The sequence below is a fragment of the Bubalus kerabau genome, chromosome 1, assembly GCF_029407905.1.
Source record: "Bubalus kerabau isolate K-KA32 ecotype Philippines breed swamp buffalo chromosome 1, PCC_UOA_SB_1v2, whole genome shotgun sequence".
NCBI classification, from domain to species: Eukaryota; Metazoa; Chordata; class Mammalia; order Artiodactyla; family Bovidae; genus Bubalus; species Bubalus kerabau.
In genome coordinates this window covers 175,455,526-175,473,371 of record NC_073624.1, presented here as the reverse complement: position 1 = coordinate 175,473,371, position 17,846 = coordinate 175,455,526, and the positions used below count along the sequence as shown (strand labels likewise).

At 50.9% G+C, this 17,846-nt stretch overlaps 1 protein-coding gene across 1 annotated transcript in view; it reads right to left on the bottom strand.

Annotated features, from left to right (window-relative positions):
- CPAMD8 (C3 and PZP like alpha-2-macroglobulin domain containing 8) overlaps positions 1 to 17,846 on the bottom strand; it is a 100,044-nt gene that overhangs the window by 77,998 nt on the left and 4,200 nt on the right. The window contains exons 2-10 of the mRNA XM_055566499.1: positions 16,355 to 16,506; positions 14,398 to 14,420; positions 8,611 to 8,776; positions 8,481 to 8,533; positions 6,618 to 6,635; positions 6,141 to 6,195; positions 4,873 to 4,986; positions 3,241 to 3,325; positions 2,061 to 2,169 (exon numbers count right to left, since the gene is read on the bottom strand). Coding sequence (XP_055422474.1) covers positions 2,061 to 2,169; positions 3,241 to 3,325; positions 4,873 to 4,986; positions 6,141 to 6,195; positions 6,618 to 6,635; positions 8,481 to 8,533; positions 8,611 to 8,776; positions 14,398 to 14,420; positions 16,355 to 16,506 — 775 coding nt within the window. The remainder of the gene's footprint in view (positions 1 to 2,060; positions 2,170 to 3,240; positions 3,326 to 4,872; positions 4,987 to 6,140; positions 6,196 to 6,617; positions 6,636 to 8,480; positions 8,534 to 8,610; positions 8,777 to 14,397; positions 14,421 to 16,354; positions 16,507 to 17,846) is intronic.

The following is a 17,846-nucleotide window of genomic DNA, read 5'->3' as shown; positions in this document are numbered from 1 at the left end:
GCTGCAGTCCATGGGGTCGCTAGGAGTCGGACACGACTGAGTAACTTCACTTTCACTTTTCACTTTCATGCATTGGAGAAGGAAATGGCAATCCACTCCAGTGTTCTTGCCTGGAGAATCCTAGGGACGGGGGAGCCTGGTGGGCTGCCGTCTATGGGGTCGCACAGAGTTGGACATGACTAAAGTGACTTAGCAGCAGCAGCAGAGAGGAGGTGGGGATGACAGAACTCAGCCCCAGAATCTCCAGGACTGCTTGTATATGTTGCATAGTGGCACGCACACAGTGGAATTTTAAGTTGAAGAAGAAAAATAAAAACCAGATTATGAAATTTTACATGCAAGGGGATGTGAAATCATGTAGCCACTTTAGAAAAAAAAAATCTGGGAATTCCTCAAATAATTAAATGTAGTCACCACTCAGAGATTGAACATCCAGATGGAGACTAATTGGAAAAGACCCTGATCCTGTGAAAGATTGAGGGCAGGAGGAGAAGGGAGCAACAGAGGATGAGATGGTTGGAGAGCATCACCAACTCAATGGACATGAGTTTGAGCAAACTCTGGCAGACAGTGAAGGCCAGAGAAAACCTGGAGTGCTACAGTTTATGGGGTTGCAAAGAGTTGGACATGACTTAGCGACTGAACAAGTATAGAAAAAAGTAACTCTGACTCAAGATCTGCAGGCACCAGTGTAGGAAGCCAACCCATTACAGTCAGCTCTCCATACCCACAAGTTCCACACCCATGGATTCAACCAACTTCGAAGAGTTTCTGTGTGAGGCTGGTTGAATCCTGGGATGCAGAACCCACAGACGTGGGAGAGCCAGCTACAAGTCAGACTTGTAAGAAGTCAGACCTCTATCTCTATAGCAACCCAACAACAACCCCTATAACAATCAGCCCCAAATGGCCAGGACCTAATAACTGACTATTTCCCTGATATTTGCCCCCACTTCCATCTTAGAAACAACTGCTGTTGTTCAGTCACTGAGTCGTGTCTGACTCTTTGCAACCCCATGGACTGCAGCACACCAGGCTTCCCTGTCCTTCACCATCTCCCAGAGTTTGCTCAAACTCATGTCCATTGACTCCGTGAGCCATCCAACCATCTCGTCCTCTGTCGTCTCCTTCTCCTCCTGCCTTCAATCTTTCCCAGCACCATGATCTTTTCTAATGAGTTGGCTCTTCACATCAAGTGGCCAAAGTATTGGAGCTTCAGCTTCAGCATCAGCTTTTCCAGTGAATATTCAGGGTTGATTTCCTTTAGGATTGCCTGGTTTGATCTCTCTGCAGTCCAAGCAACAATTGGAAAAAGTCAAATATGCAGCCCTCATCAAATACATTGGATGCCTGCTTCTATTACCCCATGACTTCCACATGCCAATAGCCTCCCATCATGGTGCACCAGAAGCCTTTTCCATTTTTCACTATAGATCTTTCCCACTTCTCCACCTGCCTTTTGAGTCTCTGCCAAACACATGTGATGGTGGCTGAGTCCCTTGCTGCAAGCTATGAATAAAAATCCTTTGTTTGTCCTTATTCCGGTGATCATATTTAATTCAAGCCATAGAACTCAGGAATTCCAAATCCAAGAGATACATCACACAAAAATATACATGAATGTTCCTAGCATTATCCATCAAAAGTCAAGAAGAAGCAATAACTTGTGGGACTGCCCTGGTGGTCCAGTGGTTAAGCCTCTGTGCGTCCCCTCCAGGGGCATGAATAGTACCTTCTATATGGATATCTGAATTGCATGTTATGTGAATTATGTCTCAATAAAACATTTCCTTTACCTACAATAACATCCTAAGAAGAAAGACATCAAAATAGCAATACTGGCTATGTCTGCCTATCAGAGGACAAGTCAACTTTATTATTTCTTTTTTATATGTTCTAGCCTCTATGTCCAGCCTGTAAGAATTTTATCACCAGGAAGATTCCCACCATACAAACTGTTCTGGAAAGTAAAATAAAATGGGTGATCACAGAGCCGAAGCCAGGAGCAGGCGCTGTGGGAAGGGACCTATTGGGTGAAGCTCAAGGTTGCTGCTCCTCACCTTGGTGGTCCTAAGGATGGGGCGCCCCACCTCCTGGCTGTAGTACCCCACACCATTCACAGTCATGTTGACGGTTAAAGTCCCCGAGACAGGTTTCCCAAAGGTATACCTGGAACAAAAGGACAAAGAGTAGTGAGTTTCACAAGCAGGGGCCCAGAGGATAGTGGGGAGGGGTCAGTCTCAGAAAGGCCCTGAGATCCTCTACACCAAGCCTCATGTTGGACAGAAAAAGAGACCAAGGGTCCGAGAGGAACTCTGGACCCAAAGAAGCGGGGTATGTGAGACAACTGTTGAGGTGGGGCACTGGAGTAAGGCTGAACGGAGGATCGAGGAACGGTAAGCAACAGGAAGGCCTGGCTAGGCTTAAGTGCCCAAGGAGTTCAACTTTGAACCAGGGATCTGATTTCTTTGAGCTTCGGTTTCCTCACGGAGAATGAGAATAAACCATCTTCTCAAGAATGTAGGTGAAAGACTTAAATGTATGTATGTCATGCCTGATGCAGTGGAGACAACTGCTTACTGGGACACAGGAGCAAGACAGGAGCAAAATCGAAAAGAAAAAAAAAAAAAAACGCCCAGAATTTTTACAGTATTTTCTGGACTATAAAATGGGCGTGTATCCAGCGCGCCCTTGTATTTTTTTCGGGGAAGAAACTCAAGGGAGACGTCTCAGCCACAGCCTCCGGCAGGTGGCAGACCTGGGGCGGGAACACGGGCCTCGTAGAGCCCTCCCAGGGGACAGAAAGGAATGGCGCCTTCTGACATCCTCTGGTTGACCCTCACGTTGAGCTCTGTCAACAGCCTGGTCATTAGGGTTGCAAAGAGTCGGACACAACTGGGCGACTGAACAACAAGCGCTCAAGAATATCCCTGTGGGGTCAGCCCACGCGCCACGGACGCCGTCTGCGGGGGAATGCGGCATTGCTGAAGGGGTGTGCCCTGCGGAGGGGCGTGTCCTAGGGGCGGGGCGTGTCCTGGGGGCTGGGCTGCCCTGCGGAGGGGACTCTTCTAGGGGAGGCACAAGTACAGGGGAAGACCGAGTCCAAGGAGGAGAGGATGTGCCCGGGAGGAGGGGTGAGTCCTAGGGAAGAAGCATGCCTGGGAGGCCGGGCGGGGGTGTCCTGGGCGGGACGGGCCCACGGTTGGAAAGGCTCGAATATAGTGGCCGCCTCTTTCTCACCTGGCTTGCACAGTGCCGGTTTCACATGTGTCCAGGTCCCGGATATAAGCGGGTGGGTCAATAAGGAGCTCAAACTTCGGCAGCACTGAAGGGAGAGAGCAGAGAGGAAGGAGGCAGGGTGCCTTCCACCACCGGGGTGGCTCCAGAAGGGTGCTGGAGGTAAAGACAGCAAACAACTCCAGGGCCTCACTGCTGACATGCATCGGCAGCTCTCTGGGGATTTTGTGGGCCACATCTATTTTCCATCTTTGAGGGACCAACACGCTGTTTTTCTCAGGGGACCATATCTCATCAGTTTTAGGCCATCTGCATTGAGTGTAGCCAATTGCAGCCCATCCCAGGGGTGCAGAAGTAGCCAGGCTTCTGGACCAGTTATGGGCATTCTAAGGGTGCTTGTGGCTGGAGACAGTCCCTCCTTGCTGCCCTGGGCACACCCACCCATCTCATCACCTTGCACAGCCCACAGAGACATGGACACCAGGGAGCAGAACAGAGGAAACATGAAGACTCTGGTCCTTAGAGCTTGTTACATGAGCCTGTAAATCCCTTTTTTTTCCTCACTGAGTCTGTACCAGGCTTCTGTTGCTTGTAATTTATAACCCTTTCCTCTATGGCTTTTCCTTTCAAGACCTTCTTCATGAAAGGAAGAGAAACCCTTGCCTCCATAAGGGAGAATTTTAGCACAGAAGCCACAGTATGTGACTCTGGCCCAGGTCGACTCCCCAGCTCTTGTTCCTTGAGCAGTTTCCTTAATGACTCTCCCAGCCTCAGTTACTCCATCTGTAAAATGGAGATACCTCATAGATTCAGGATGAGGATGAAAGAAGAAAAGGAAATGACAGGCTTAAAAAAGAAGGCCATTCTGACACATGCTGCAACATGGACGAACCTTGAGGCATTATGCTCCATGAAATGCCATATTCACAAAAGGACAAATATTATGATTCTACTTATACGAGGTCATATATTTTACCATGATTTATTTTGAAAGGTCATGATAGGGACTTCTCTGGTGGTCCAGTGGTTAAGACTGTGCTTCAAAGGCTGGAGGTGAGGTTTCAATCCCTGGTTGGTGAACAAAGATCCCACATGCCATGTGGCATAGCCAAAAAAAAATTATAAGGAGGACATGAGAGGGGCTCCCCTGGTGGCTCAGTGGTAAAGAATCCGCCTGCCAATGCAGGAGACACAGGTTTGATCTCTGATGCAGGAAGATCCCACATGCCGCGGAGCGACTAAGCTCACGTGCTACAACTACTGAGCCTGTGCTCTAGCGCCTGGGAGCCCATGTACTGCAGCTCCTGAAGCCCACGCGCCCTAGAGCCCGTGTTCAGCAACAAGTGAAGCCACCACAATGAGAAGCCCATGCGCCGCAACTAGAGAGTAGCCCCTGCTCATCTCAACCACAGAAGAGCCCGCATGCAGCAACGAAGACCCAGCACAGCCACAGATAAATAAATAATAGATTAAAAAAAGACATGACAAAGACCCAGCCTTCCACTTCATGCCTGGCCCGACTGAGCCCCTAGTAAATGAGGCTCCTGCCATCTTCTTCCTTATTATCTGTGTCATCACTGGGACTGTGGTTCCCCCAGGTCTAAAATCTTAAGAGCCTAAGATTCTCCAACTTACCATACTTCTGAACTTCAAAGGACCTGTTGAACACGTGGCCTTGCATTTCGACAAAAACAAACCATTCTCCGAGTACCGGCTGGTCAGACAAGGGGAAGGTCATGTTGGTGATGCCTGTGTGAAGAGAGACTCCTCCTCATCCTGGGGCAGTTGCATGGGCAGAGAGCCCAGCATCTGGTGGTGAGGTGCCCTGGGGACCTGGCCTCTCCCCCTCCCTGCACGGCCCCTCAAGGAAGCTCAGGGCCACCCCGAGGCTGGCAAGGGTTTGTGCAGAGCCAGCACCCCCTCCATAGACTAAGTTGGGGAAGCAGGGAGAGGCCGCACTTAGGGTTCCTGGGGGAGCCCTGAGGCCAAAGCCAAGTGCAGGCCATGAGCCAAATGAACCAGGGAAACAGGCCACCCAGCTGCTCCACTCTGCTCCACCTGAGTCATTCCCTCGGGGACAGAGAGTCGCACAAGCCTTCCCCAGGCATCTCAGAATCAAGAAGAGGGACATGGAGAGGAGTCAAGGCCAGGCCAGGGGACCTGGAGGTGTGCGTGACGTTGCACCAACCACCAGGACCCACCATGTCGGCTGGAGGCCCATTCTCTGCATTTGACTCCAGAGGACTCAGGGCTCTGCCGTGCTTATGCATCTCCCAGGTCGAAGTGCAAAACTGTTCACAGTCTCCCCAAATCCCTGCTACAGCTCTCCTCTCATGGGACTCCACTTCCGTTAGGGCCAAAGCACAAAAGGAGATGTCAGTTACACGGCCCTTGTGCTCACAGGCATGCGTGCCTACTGAGTTGCTCAGTCGTGTCTGACTGTTTTACGACCCCATGGACTGTAGCCCGCCAGGCTCCTCTGACCATGGGATTTCCCCGCAAGAATACTGGAGTGGGTTGCCATTTCCTTCTCCAGGAGATCACTGTCATAGAGAAAGGAAAAAAAAAAAGCCAGTTCCTCAGCCAAAGCAAAGCCTTCTGACTCCTACCTGGAAAAGAAACATCTTGTGTTGGGTGGAGGGTGAAGACGAGGAAGATATGTAGTGGGAAGAAGTTAGGGGTGCTAACAAACAAGGCCCTGATATTCCAGAAAGGTCTCAATTTATGGGAGGAGCCTCAGTTGGAATCCCAGAGACAGAAAGGTGGGCAGAGGGTCCCATGCTCCAGGAAAAGAGTGGCAGGTGTCGAGGCAGAGCACATCCTATTTTCCTGGAAGCTTTATCACATCTGCCACCCAAAGGTGCAGCCCCCAAACCACAGAAGGAATAAGAAGAGAGACTCACCACAGCACAGGGGCTCCAAGTGTCTCCATTCCATCATCCGCGAGCCTCGGGGGTCCTGCAAGATGACACACACGATAAGCTCAGGACAGCCCTAGTGTGCCTGGCACGCACGAGGACCTTCCAAGCCCCCTCTCTAGGACAGGACACGTGTCAAGACAGGCCCCAAGATTAGCTATTTGTGATGAGCAAACGGAAGCTCGGGGCATAGAAGGGACATGTCTGACGACAAGAGGCCAGAAGAGGTCATCCTGACTCCCCATTTAGGGAGGTGCTTGAAAATCGACAAAGAGATGGGCAGACATGCACTTAGCTTATCCCAGGGTTGAGTCAGGGACAGGGCTGGACCCGGTCTCAGCCTGTGGGGCACTGGGGCAGGCAGGGATCAACCCGGAGGGGGAGTAGTGCACAAAGACAGACCAGGTCTTGCAGAGAGCAGGCTGTCCCCAAGCCAGAGCTGCAGAGGGGCAGGACACTCACCAGGATGTAAGCTTCCAGCTGCAAATGAGACAGACAGAGGCCGTAAGCAAACCCTCCTGAAAGACCAAAGTCCTCTGTACATGCTGAGTGTTCATCCCTTGGGACAGGCTCAGGTGCTGTAATGGCTTGAATGGTGCCCCCCACTCCTGCCCAAATTCATATGTGATGTCCTCAGCCTCAATTCTCAGAACGTGTCTATATTTGGAGATGGTGGTGATTTCAAGGTCCCTAGCACAGGTCCTGGGCTCTCCTGGTGGCTCAGTGGTCAAGAATCCGCATGCCAATGCAGGAGACGTAGGTTCAACCCCTGGATGGGGAAGGAAATAGCAACCCACTCCAGGATTCTTGCCTGGAAAATCCCACGGAAGAGCCTATCGGGCTACAGTCCATGGGGTCACAAAGGGTAGGACACAACTGAGTGACTAAACAATGACAAAGCATCGGTCCCAACCCAATAGGACTTGTGTCATAAGAAAGGAAAATTTGGAAACAGATGGGAATAAAGGGAGGGCAAAATAAAGACGAAGAGAGACGTCCAGTTATCAGCCTAGGAGGGAGGCCTGGAACAGATTCTTCACTCATGGTCCTTGCTGTTGTTGTTCAGGCACTCAGTCGTGTCTGACTCTCTGCGGCCCCATGAACTGCAGCATGCCAGGCTTCCCTGTCCTTCACTATCTCCCAGAGTTTGCCCAAATTCATGTCCACTGAGTCAATGATGCTATCTAACCATCTCATCCTCTGCTGCCCTCTTCAATCTTTCCCAGCATCAGGGTCTTTTGCAATGAGCTGGCTCTTCATGTCAGGAGACCAAAGTATTGGAGCTTTAGCTTCAGCATCAGTCCTTCCAATGAATATTCAGGGTTGATTTCCTTTAGGATTGACTGGTTTGATCTCCATGCAGTCCAAGGGACTCTCAAGAGTCTTCTCCAGCACCACAATTGGAAAACGTCACTTCTTCTGCACTCAGCCTTCTTTATGTCCAGTTCTTATATCACATGGTACTTGGAAGGAATCAATTCTACTCACACCCTGATCTTAGACTTCTAGGCCCCAGAACTGGGAAAGAATGCATTTCTGCCCTTTAAGTCGCCCAGCAAGCTCACGCAGTTGCCAATGGCAATGAGGGTGGCTGAGCCCCATTTAGTGGTCTCTGTGTTCTTTGCTCCTGATCACAGCCCTGCCCTCCCTAGCACCCCAAGAAGGACAACTCCTCCAAGCAGCCCTCGCAGGTGGCAACTGGGTTGTTTCTAGGGATGCCAGGTTCCTTTCAGGCCTGGGATGCACGCTTTTATCTCTGAACCTCCAGCACCAGCCTGGAGCCTGGCTTCCAGCTGGTGCCCATCAGTGCCAAACTGAAGACTCCACACCAGCTCCAGGGAAGGACAACTGCTTGCACACCTGTGCCTCCTGAACCCAACGACACGCTCTGCCGGGTCCCACGCATGGCTGACCCTGTGCACGTGGATACAGCTCCATCAGCTCGCGGGTGTCCATACTGCATCCAGAGGCACTGGGAGACTTTGCACTTTGAATTCAATGTCCTGTGATTTATCCCTCTTGGACTTCACCCATTTCAGGCCCTCAACCAACCTCCAGAGGAACACAGGCAGCTGCCCGTACGGAGGGCCACTGGCCACCGTGGGGACCTCTGGAAGAAGCACTTCCACTAATGCCCTGGCCTCTCTCTGTCACACAGACCTCCCTCCTGGCTCCCCCAGCAGATGTGGAACCCCGGGAAGAAACCCAGAATGCAGGTAGAAATTCGAAGAGGCAGGAGGAAAGGCAAGTTGTGGATGATGGCCCTGGCCAGGCCAGACCCCAGTGGGTGAGTCCCGGGCACATGGTTTTAGAAGCCGATCTCACCTTTTCGCTGGTAGGCCTCAGGTCTGGGGTGACGGTGAAGATGCTGATGAGCACTGGAAGAAAGGAGAGAGGGGTGTGGCAGCTCCCATCCATGGCCGGCCCTCCCCCCGAGCCTGTGCTGGCCGCCCACCTCGGTGCTTGGGTCTGTACACCGGCTTGTCAGTCTGAATGAATACGGAGGCTCCCCGGCTGTCCACGGTCACTGAAGTTTGGTTGTGGAAGAGGGGGCCCTCCTCCATCCGCCAGTCACGGCCCCACACCTTCAGGAGGGCCTGGCCCTGGAGGCCCGTGGGCACCTGCAGGCAGAGCATGAAGCTTTGGGCAGGGAGTGTTGCCCTGGAAGGGATCCAGGTATTGAGAAAGCAGCATGGAGGTCTAAGTCAGGGGAGCACACCTGGGGTAACTGTTCCCCCCAGGAAACACTTGGCAGTTTCTGGAGACATTTTTAGGTGTCATAGTTGCAGGGAGCGGGTGCTACTGGTGTCTGGTGGGTGAAGGTCAGGGATGCTGTTCAAGACCCTGAGTTGCAGAGGATGGCCCCACAGCAAGGAATGATCGGGCCCCACATGTCAGCAGTACCAAGACTGAGAAATCAAATGAGAAATGCTGTTCTACCTTGACATGACAGACCTTCTCTCCTGGCACTGCAAGCTTGCAAAAATATTCTTAGCCCTGTAGAATTAGCCTTGGAGTTACTGTAAGAGCTAATGCAGAACATCTTACCCAAATACGGTCCTCGCTGGTGAGTTGGGAAGAGGTGGCGATGGAGACCCCAGCCCCTTCATATACACGTATACTGACTCTTTGCAACCCCATAGACTGTAACCTACCAGACTCCTGGAAATGGGTTGCCATTTCCTTCTCCAGGGGATCTTCCCGACCTAGGGATGGAACCCATGTCACCTGCTTTGGCAGGCAGATTCTTTACCGCTGAGCCACCTGGGAAGCTTCATATGTATACATACATGGTACATGCACATATTTTTTATATGTCATATATATAAATAATGTATGTGCCTCTGCTTTGTCCACTGTAAGCACTGCACACGCATTATCCAATCCCATTTATATGAAACGTCCAGGACAGGCTAATCCATAGAGACAGAAAGCAGATCAGTGGGTACCAGGGGCTGGAGGGAGCTGGGAAGTGGTGATAAGCTAATGGTGATAGGGTTTCCTTTTAGGGTGACAAAATAGTTCCCTACTCTGGAACTAGGTAGGGGCGGGGATCGCACAACAGTGTGATGTGCTAAATGCCACTGAACTGTCCGCTTTAAGATGGGTAAAGTAGAGGGGATTCCTTGATGGTCCAGTGGTTAGAACTTGGTGCTGTCACTGGCAAGGGCCCGGGTTCAATCTCTGGTCCAGAAACTAAGATCCCACAAGTCTCACAGCATGGCCAAAAAAAAAACAAAAAACCTTTTTAAAATAATAAACAGTTAAAGTGGTTTAAAAAGTTCTTTTTTGCCCCCTAGACAGATAAAACAATGACAATAACAAAGCTCCACTGCAGTCTTAAGGATTTGTCCAGGAGTTCACATTTTTCTTGGGCAAAATTTCCAGCGTTCTAGGGATGGAAGCCATCCTACATACTGCCTTTTTTTTTTTTAAGTAATGAGCGGAACAGCCATGCATGTGAGTCGTAACCTATAGAAGCCCCTTTTGTGGTTAAAGCGAACGGAAGTCACGGCTCCCCGGGTGAGGCCAAGCACCGTGTATGCGATGCTATGAATCCCTGGGCGCCCACCAGGTGGGCAGCCAGCGGCCAGCAGTCCACACTGTGAGCCACACGAACCACCAGTCCCTGAGACCATCCAAACGCGGGGTGTTCCTCTTGCGGTTGTCAGCAGCCCCCTGTGTGGTCCCTCAAAGGGTGAAAAGGCCCTTGTCACCATCACTGGGAACCCCCTAAGTGGACTGCTGAATTATCAGACCATCCTCATGCCAGTGTGCCCACCCGGTGGATGAGGGCGAGCTGTGGCAGGGCCTTCTGCGTTCCTCCAGCGCCTTTCTCAGGCTGCCCCTCTTGTCTGCTATTAACATCATCTGAGAGACCCTCCCTGCCTGCCCACCTGCCACCCTCAGGAGGGCACACCTCAGGACTGTGGGGTCCCTCCTAACTGCAGTTGATCTTCAGGACCAACCTGAGGATAATCCTCTTGCTCTGACCCCAAAATCCTTACCTGCTTCTGTTTCTGGAAACCTCTCAGCATCAGCCAAAGACCTTCATGCAACGAGGGAAAATTCTCAGGCCCCCCAGGGGAGTGGGCATGGACAGGTAGGAGGGAGCTGGTGGGGGACGTCGGGGTGCTATGTGCCACCAGGTGGTTTGGGGGTGCAGGGACCAAGAAGCTGCCCCTGAGAACAGACAGGATCAAATGTGACCCTTGGGGACATGCAATGAACCTGCCCCAGGTCTCGAAAGCCACAGAGCCACCGTTTCCAATTAAAATCTCAGCTTTAAGTGGCAGGCTTCCCTGTGGCTCAGACAATAAAGAATCTGTCTGCAATGCAGGAGACCCAGGTTCAGTCTCTGGGTCAGGAAGATCCCCTGGAGAAGGGAATGGCAACCCACTCCAGTATTCTTGCCTGGAGAATTCCATGGACAGAGGAGACTGGTGGGCTACAGTCCATGGGGTCACAGAGTCGGACACCACTGAGCGACTAACACTTTCACTACCTGCCAACCACCAGAGGTCTTTCTAGAATGTTCTAAACTGAGTTGATCCCCTTCCCCACCCCTGACCTCCATCATTCACATTCACTCCTTCAGCATCAGTGACAGCCAAGGACTTGGGGCTGAGATCCAAGCAGGGGAGACGGCCAGACAAAGCTGGTGCTGCGCCTCCAGCTGAGGGTGAAGGTGGGGGGCCCTGGGGTCCGGCTAAAGCACGAGGCTCCCTGAGACCGGCTACCCGCAGCCTGAGGAGGGCTGTGTGGAGGAGCCAGTTCTACCGCAGGCCTGTCCACCACCCAGATTAACGCCCAGCACCCCGACCCTCCAGGCCAGGGAGGCCGCTGGGGCCCTGGGTGTGGGTCCCAGACTCCTGGACTCCGTGGGCATGCAAAACTCATCCTGGGAGAGAAGCCACTAGACTCACTGGACCCTCTGAGTTTCCAGCACATCGTAGTACAGATGGGTGATCACGACTATAAAGACACAATACTCAACAGACACCATGGATGCTGGTGACAGGCACCAGGTTTCCTCTCTGAAATGGAAACCACCCAATGCAGAGGACTTCGGGTCATGGCTGATTCCACAGACTGGGGATCTGACTCCCACTATTTACTGGGGCTCCTAGCTGGCTCCACTCCAGGCCACTGGCTGCTTTACTTTGCTTCCTTCCTGTCCCAGGACCTTTGCACTGGCTGTTGCCTCCACCTAGAATGCCCTCCCCTGCATGTCGCTTCCTGCCAGTTTCAGCTCAGAGGGGCCCTCCTGCCATACAAAATCAGGAAGATCCCCTGGAGAAGGGAATGGCAACCCACTCCAGTATTCTTGCCTGGAGAATTCCATGGACAGAGGAGGCTGGTGGTTCTAGATTCTATTCCGACTCCTCAGCATCCTCTTTCCCTGACATGTTTTAAAATAAAACAGGACACTTGCTAGTCTCTGAAGTGATCACACTTATGTAATTGGGGGCTTACTGTCTGACCCACCCCTTTACCCACCACCAATGAGGCTGGAGGCTGAGAGCAAGGAATGTGTCCAACTCCATGCTTGGGATTTAATGGGTCTTGGTTACACAGATGCATGGGTGAGTCTGAAAAACTGGAATAAAACATCACGAGGTTTTAGGCATGTTTGCCTGAAAGTCCCATTAAAGACCTCTTATCGCCATCCTCACTGCACAGGTGAGAAGACGAGACACAGACTGGGCAGGGCCTGCCCTTGGTAGCCAGTGGTAACACAAATGTGTCCCTGGAAGCACTCAGGTCCCCAAGGCAGGCAGGGCTGGGGAGTGGGTGGGGGAGTGGGTGGAGGGGGCGGGTCCAACACCCACAAGAGCAGCTTCTCTCATGTCTGATGCCCAGACAGTGTTTCCACAGAGCAGACTTTCTCAACCTCAGAACTACTGATGTTTAGGACTGAGTCATCCTCTGCAGGGGTGGGGATGGGAGCGTCCTGTCTCTCTAAGGTGTTGAGCAGCATCTCTGGCCTCCATCCAGGATCTAGCCTGTGAAGAGTGCCTTCTTAAGTGCCGTTGGGCAGTCAGGGACAGCACATAATCTTAACCCGTCGGGAGAGCCTTGCTTTCTTTCTTTTTTTCTGAGTAGTAGTATGCTTTACTAAGGGGCTTCCCAGGTGGCGCCAGTGGCAAAGAATCCGCCTGCAAATGCAGCAGTTGTGACAGACTCGGGTTCAATCCCTGGGTTGGGAAGATCCCCTGGAGGAGGGCGTGAATACTCCAGTATTCTTGCCTGGAGACTCATCATGGACGGAAGAGTCTGGTGGGATACGGTCCATAGAGTCACAAAGAGTTGGACACGACTGAAGCAACTTAGCACGCACACATGCTTTATTAAAAGTACTTCTCTAAATAAAATATACAAGGCTTCCTTTTTTTCCTAAGTAGTCCATCTATCAGTGGATATGACAGCCCCACTTGCTGATTCAAAAGAAGCAGATCTGCTCACAGGAAGCCAGCAAGGGCGGCTCTAGCCTATTTATCCTGAGTTTTCCAAATGCTGACATCTAGCTGGTTCATTCTCAGTGGAGGGGCCATCCTGTGCATTTTAGAATGTTGAGCAGCATCCCTGGTCTCTACCCATTAGAAGCCAGTAGCAACCCCCATTCCTGCTCCCCAAATTGTGAAAACCAAAATTGTCTTGCGACATCGCAAGCATCACCCCCCGCCACCTGGAGGGAACTCTTTCTCTAAAGAATTCTATTCTGACATTGACAATAGGGCAGGAAGACCACTGCCCCATGGCAATGAGACACTAATGATGCATCCCATACCTCAGAAGAGAAATCGCCTAGGACTGCGTTATAATAACTGGGGAAGGGCACAGGGGAGGGGACATTATAATTTAGAACAAGTCTCTATTTAGCCCATCCTTTCAGGGACTCCTTGGAGCATCTGGTAAGCGTTAAGGATGAGCTAACCCAGAAAATGCCGACAATTTCAAGGCTTACGATCGCCCTGAAATCCAAGGACTCGAGTTAAAAAGTCCATGTCAGAGAATGACCTACATGCAGTTTGATATGTCAAATAATTTTAAAATAATAACATTCAGTGTCAACAAGGCTGCAGGAAATCTGATCTCTAATGCATAGCCGATGATGCCATGTACAGGCACTGCTGAGTCTTCTAAGACAAAACAGGACCCAGCAAGAGCCTTGGATCCTGATCTGATAGTTCTTCTTTCGGGGTGTTCAGCCTAAGGCAGGCATCCAGAAGGTTAATATAGCTTCATGCACAAATATGCTCTCAACTTTTGGATTACATTATCAAAATCCTGAAAACAAGAAAAAAATCTAAGTATGTACAACTGTATGTGAGGGTGGGGGGTGTTAGTAAATTAGTATATAAAAGAGATGCAGTGGGATGCTGTTTACAATAAGAGGCAAATTGTAATTATAGAGATGTGGAAACATGGAAGTATGTTTATGCAACATGTTGAGAGAAAATAGCAGGAAAGACCACAATAGACCCTTGAATCGCAACTGTGAAAGAAAATGTCTTTATGTGGACAAAGATTTATGGGAAACATAAAAAAGTGAAAAGTAGGAGGCATGAGATTATGGGAGTGTTTTCTCCTTTTCTAATCTTTCTTTCCCTTTGTTATTTATTTTTAACATCACCATTAATGATTTTTCTCGCAACACATGCAACTTCTCTTGTTCCATTCCAACTCAATTCTTTATTCCCAAAGAAGGGCTTCTGATTTTAAAAATTCACAGGCTTACCTTGAGTTTGATGGTTCCTTTATCTAAAATATGAAAATAAAATGAAAACAGTTACATCAGGAGCTGTGTTTTTCTGCCTCCTTGAGACGCAGCCTTACAAACAAGGGTTTTCTCAACCCAGAGGGATTTTCTGTGGACAAACACACACCCTGGGTCATGCTGGTCTGGCCTGGGCTGGGTTGGGATTGGCAGAAATGAGAGGTTTCCTCCAAGCTGGCGAGTACTGAAGACCAGAGGAGATGGACAAAGCCGAGCTATTCAGGGGAAGGTTGGCCAGCCTGCATACTTTATTCACTTCACCCCGGCCCTTGCCCAAGGTAAGCTGTGAAGGGAGCAAAGAGAAAACTCCATGGGAGAGGACCAAGGAGAAGGGTGGAGAGAGAGGAGTCTGAGGTCCCCAGTGGACCTTACTCCAATGCATCTAACTAGTTTCCCATCAACCTCTCTCTTCTACCCAAATGACTCATTTGGTCTCTGACACTTGTCTGGGCTCTTTGGCCTCTAGGACTAGCCGGAATCTACTGGTTTTGCCTTCCAGTGTCCATTCTCTGCTTTCTTGGAGAAGCCAACTGCCCAGCTCCTAGTGGGGCGCTGCTCATCTCTCCTGAGGCTCTATGCAAATCTACACAAGATTTCCTCTTAGTCATAGCGATTTGTTTAGGGTTGAGCATATGGTCTAAAATGGGCCAATCAGCATGGTCCACTTGGTCACAGGGATTGGGTCTGAGTTGAGCACATGACCCCAAATGGGCCAATCAGCATAGACCTTCCCTCTGGTCATAGGGATTGGTTCAGGATTGAGCACATGACCCAATCTGGGCCAATTAGAGGGGATCCCGGAACTTTCCCAGAGATTCTGGAACTGCTAGTCCCCCGGAGCTTTGGGGAGACACAGGTACATCCAGAAGTGGAGCTGGGAGGCTGGATCACTAATGCCAGAGGACTTTTCCAGTTACGAAGAGCCCATAAACTCTCTGTGCTGATAAAGTGTTAGTCACTCAGTTGTGTCCAGCTCTTTGCAATCCCATAGACTGTAGCCCACCAGCCTCCTCTGGTTGCTATCACGGTAAAGAATCTGTCTGCAATGCAGGAGACCCAGGTTGGATCCCTGGGTCAGGAAGATCCCCTGGAAAAGGGAATGGCAACCCACTCCAGTATTCTTGCCTGGAGACTTGCACAGACAGAAGAGCCCGGTGGGCTACAGTCCATGGGGTTGCAAAAAGCCAGACACGACTGAGCAACTAACACTCTGTTGCTGAAGCCAACCTGACTTGGGTTTCAGGATTGGCCCCTGGAGTCAGGACAGCCTGCACTCCTTCCCTGCTCCCCTGGGGGACAGGGGCTGCCTTATTGGCCTTGGAGACCTGACATCCTCTCCCGGTATCTCCTGTGGCCGCACCTCATTCTGTATGACGAATGAGTTACCTGCTCAGCTAGACTTTAGGCCCTGAGGCTGGAACCTGCTCACCACACCTCTGTCCAGGAGGCCAGCTCCGCTGTTATCTGCTGTTTATGGAGGAAAGTGGAGGAGCGACTGACTAAGGGGCCTAAACTCAAGTCAGTGGCAGGCTGGCTGTGAGCCCAGGTCTGAATCCAACACCTCAGGGGTGCTAGAAGCTCAAAAAAAGGTCTGAAAAGGTCACAGGTTCCCTCTGAGCCCCCTTTCCACCTCCAGCCAAAGCTGACTTGAAAGGGTGCCCAACTCTACTCAGATGGGCACCCACTGAACCTGAGCTGCTGAGGAACAAGCACCCTGATTTTCCAGACTGGACAGGGGACTGCCCTTCCTGGGCCTTCCTTACTCTCTCTCCATCTGTAAAGTGGGGAGAAGAAAACCTGCCCTCCTTCCCCTGACGGTGTCCCAGGGGTGGAGTGGGAAGAAGCCAACACTGCCTGATCCCTTAAGACCACTCTGCAGAGGGAGAAGAAGGCCTGGTCAGGCACCCCAGGGACCTACCCTGGATGGCTCCTTGGCTCTGCGCCACCGCCTTGCCCAGGGCCACCAGCTGAGCCTGGACCATGAGTTCCCTGGGGGAGTTAAAGATGGTCACACTGATGGCTTCCTCCACTCCGGAGCGGAAGACGGAGGGTGCGGCGATCAAATAGCCCCTGCAGAAGAGGAGAACATCAGTGAAGGCCAAAGGCTTATGACACATTCCTAGCCTCAGGGTCACCTGGCTGAATGAGGGTGCAACCTGGGTGGACTCCCGCCTAAGCCTGACCACACCCTAATGGCACCGTCACTTTATGGGTCTGTGTCCCCTACCAACCTGTGAACTCCTTAAGGCTTGTTCACCTCTGAAGTCTCCCCTAGTAGGTAAGAATCCAGTTTCTCTGGATCTACCTAGCACCATACTCCCTCTTTGATCTCGACATCTTAGCCTCTGGACTGTTTTTCTCAGCTGCTTCTGCCCCAGGACCTTTATGCATGCCGCACCCACAAACTAAAATACTCTCGCCCGGAAGCTCGGTAACTGGCAGGATCCCACAGGGTCCAAACCACCCCATGAGAAGTGGTAACATCTCCCATTTACAGAGTCAGAAATTAAGCCCCAGAGAAGCCAAATCACGTGCCTGGGTCAGTGAGAGATTAGGATACAAAACCAGGCAGCTCTAGAACGTAGTGGAAAGAAGCAAGGAGCCACTTGCAACACAAAATTAGTGTTAAACTAGTATAAGAATAAGACCCTGAACACAAACTAAGCGGCCTGAAACAGGAAAAGCACTGTGACCAGTGAAATCAAAACAGTTCTCCCTTCCTGAAAAGTCCTCAGTTTGACCGAAGACGTTTCTGGAAGAAAGGTGTCCTTATCCTGTTTTCCAGACGGGAAAGCTAATGTTGCAGAAGGAGAAGGAACACCCACCAGATCACACAGCCGCACCTGACTTGGAGACCCAGGTCCTCCCCACCTCCTGTTACTTTGCAGCATTCGCTGGAAAATCACAAAGGCTCATCCAAAACCACATGACCCGCTCATGATGCAATGGCAAATGCTGAGATCCTGGCAGCACAATCCCAACGGTGCAGAACTACAGGCAGCAGGGACTCACCTGGTGATCCAGTGATTAACAATCTGCCTTCCAATGCAGGGAACGTGGATTCGATCCCTGGCTGGGGAACTAAGATCCCACATGTCCTGGGGCAACTAATTAGAGAAACCTGCCATTTGCCACAACTAGAAAAACCTGCATGTTGCAATGATGTTCCTGCCTGCTGGTAAGCAGCTATACGCCAATATAAATTAAAAAACAAAAATAAAAAACCCCACAGGTACCAGAAGGAAACAGGAAAAGGGAAAAACAGTGAGCCAAACATTGAGATCACGGGAGATTTTTTATTTCTCAAAATCCTTTTTGGGAAAAAACCTCAGGTCCACACACAGAAAGAGGCATTTAGACTCTTACCACACACCACACGGGCTTCCCTGGTAGCTCAGACAGTAAGGAAT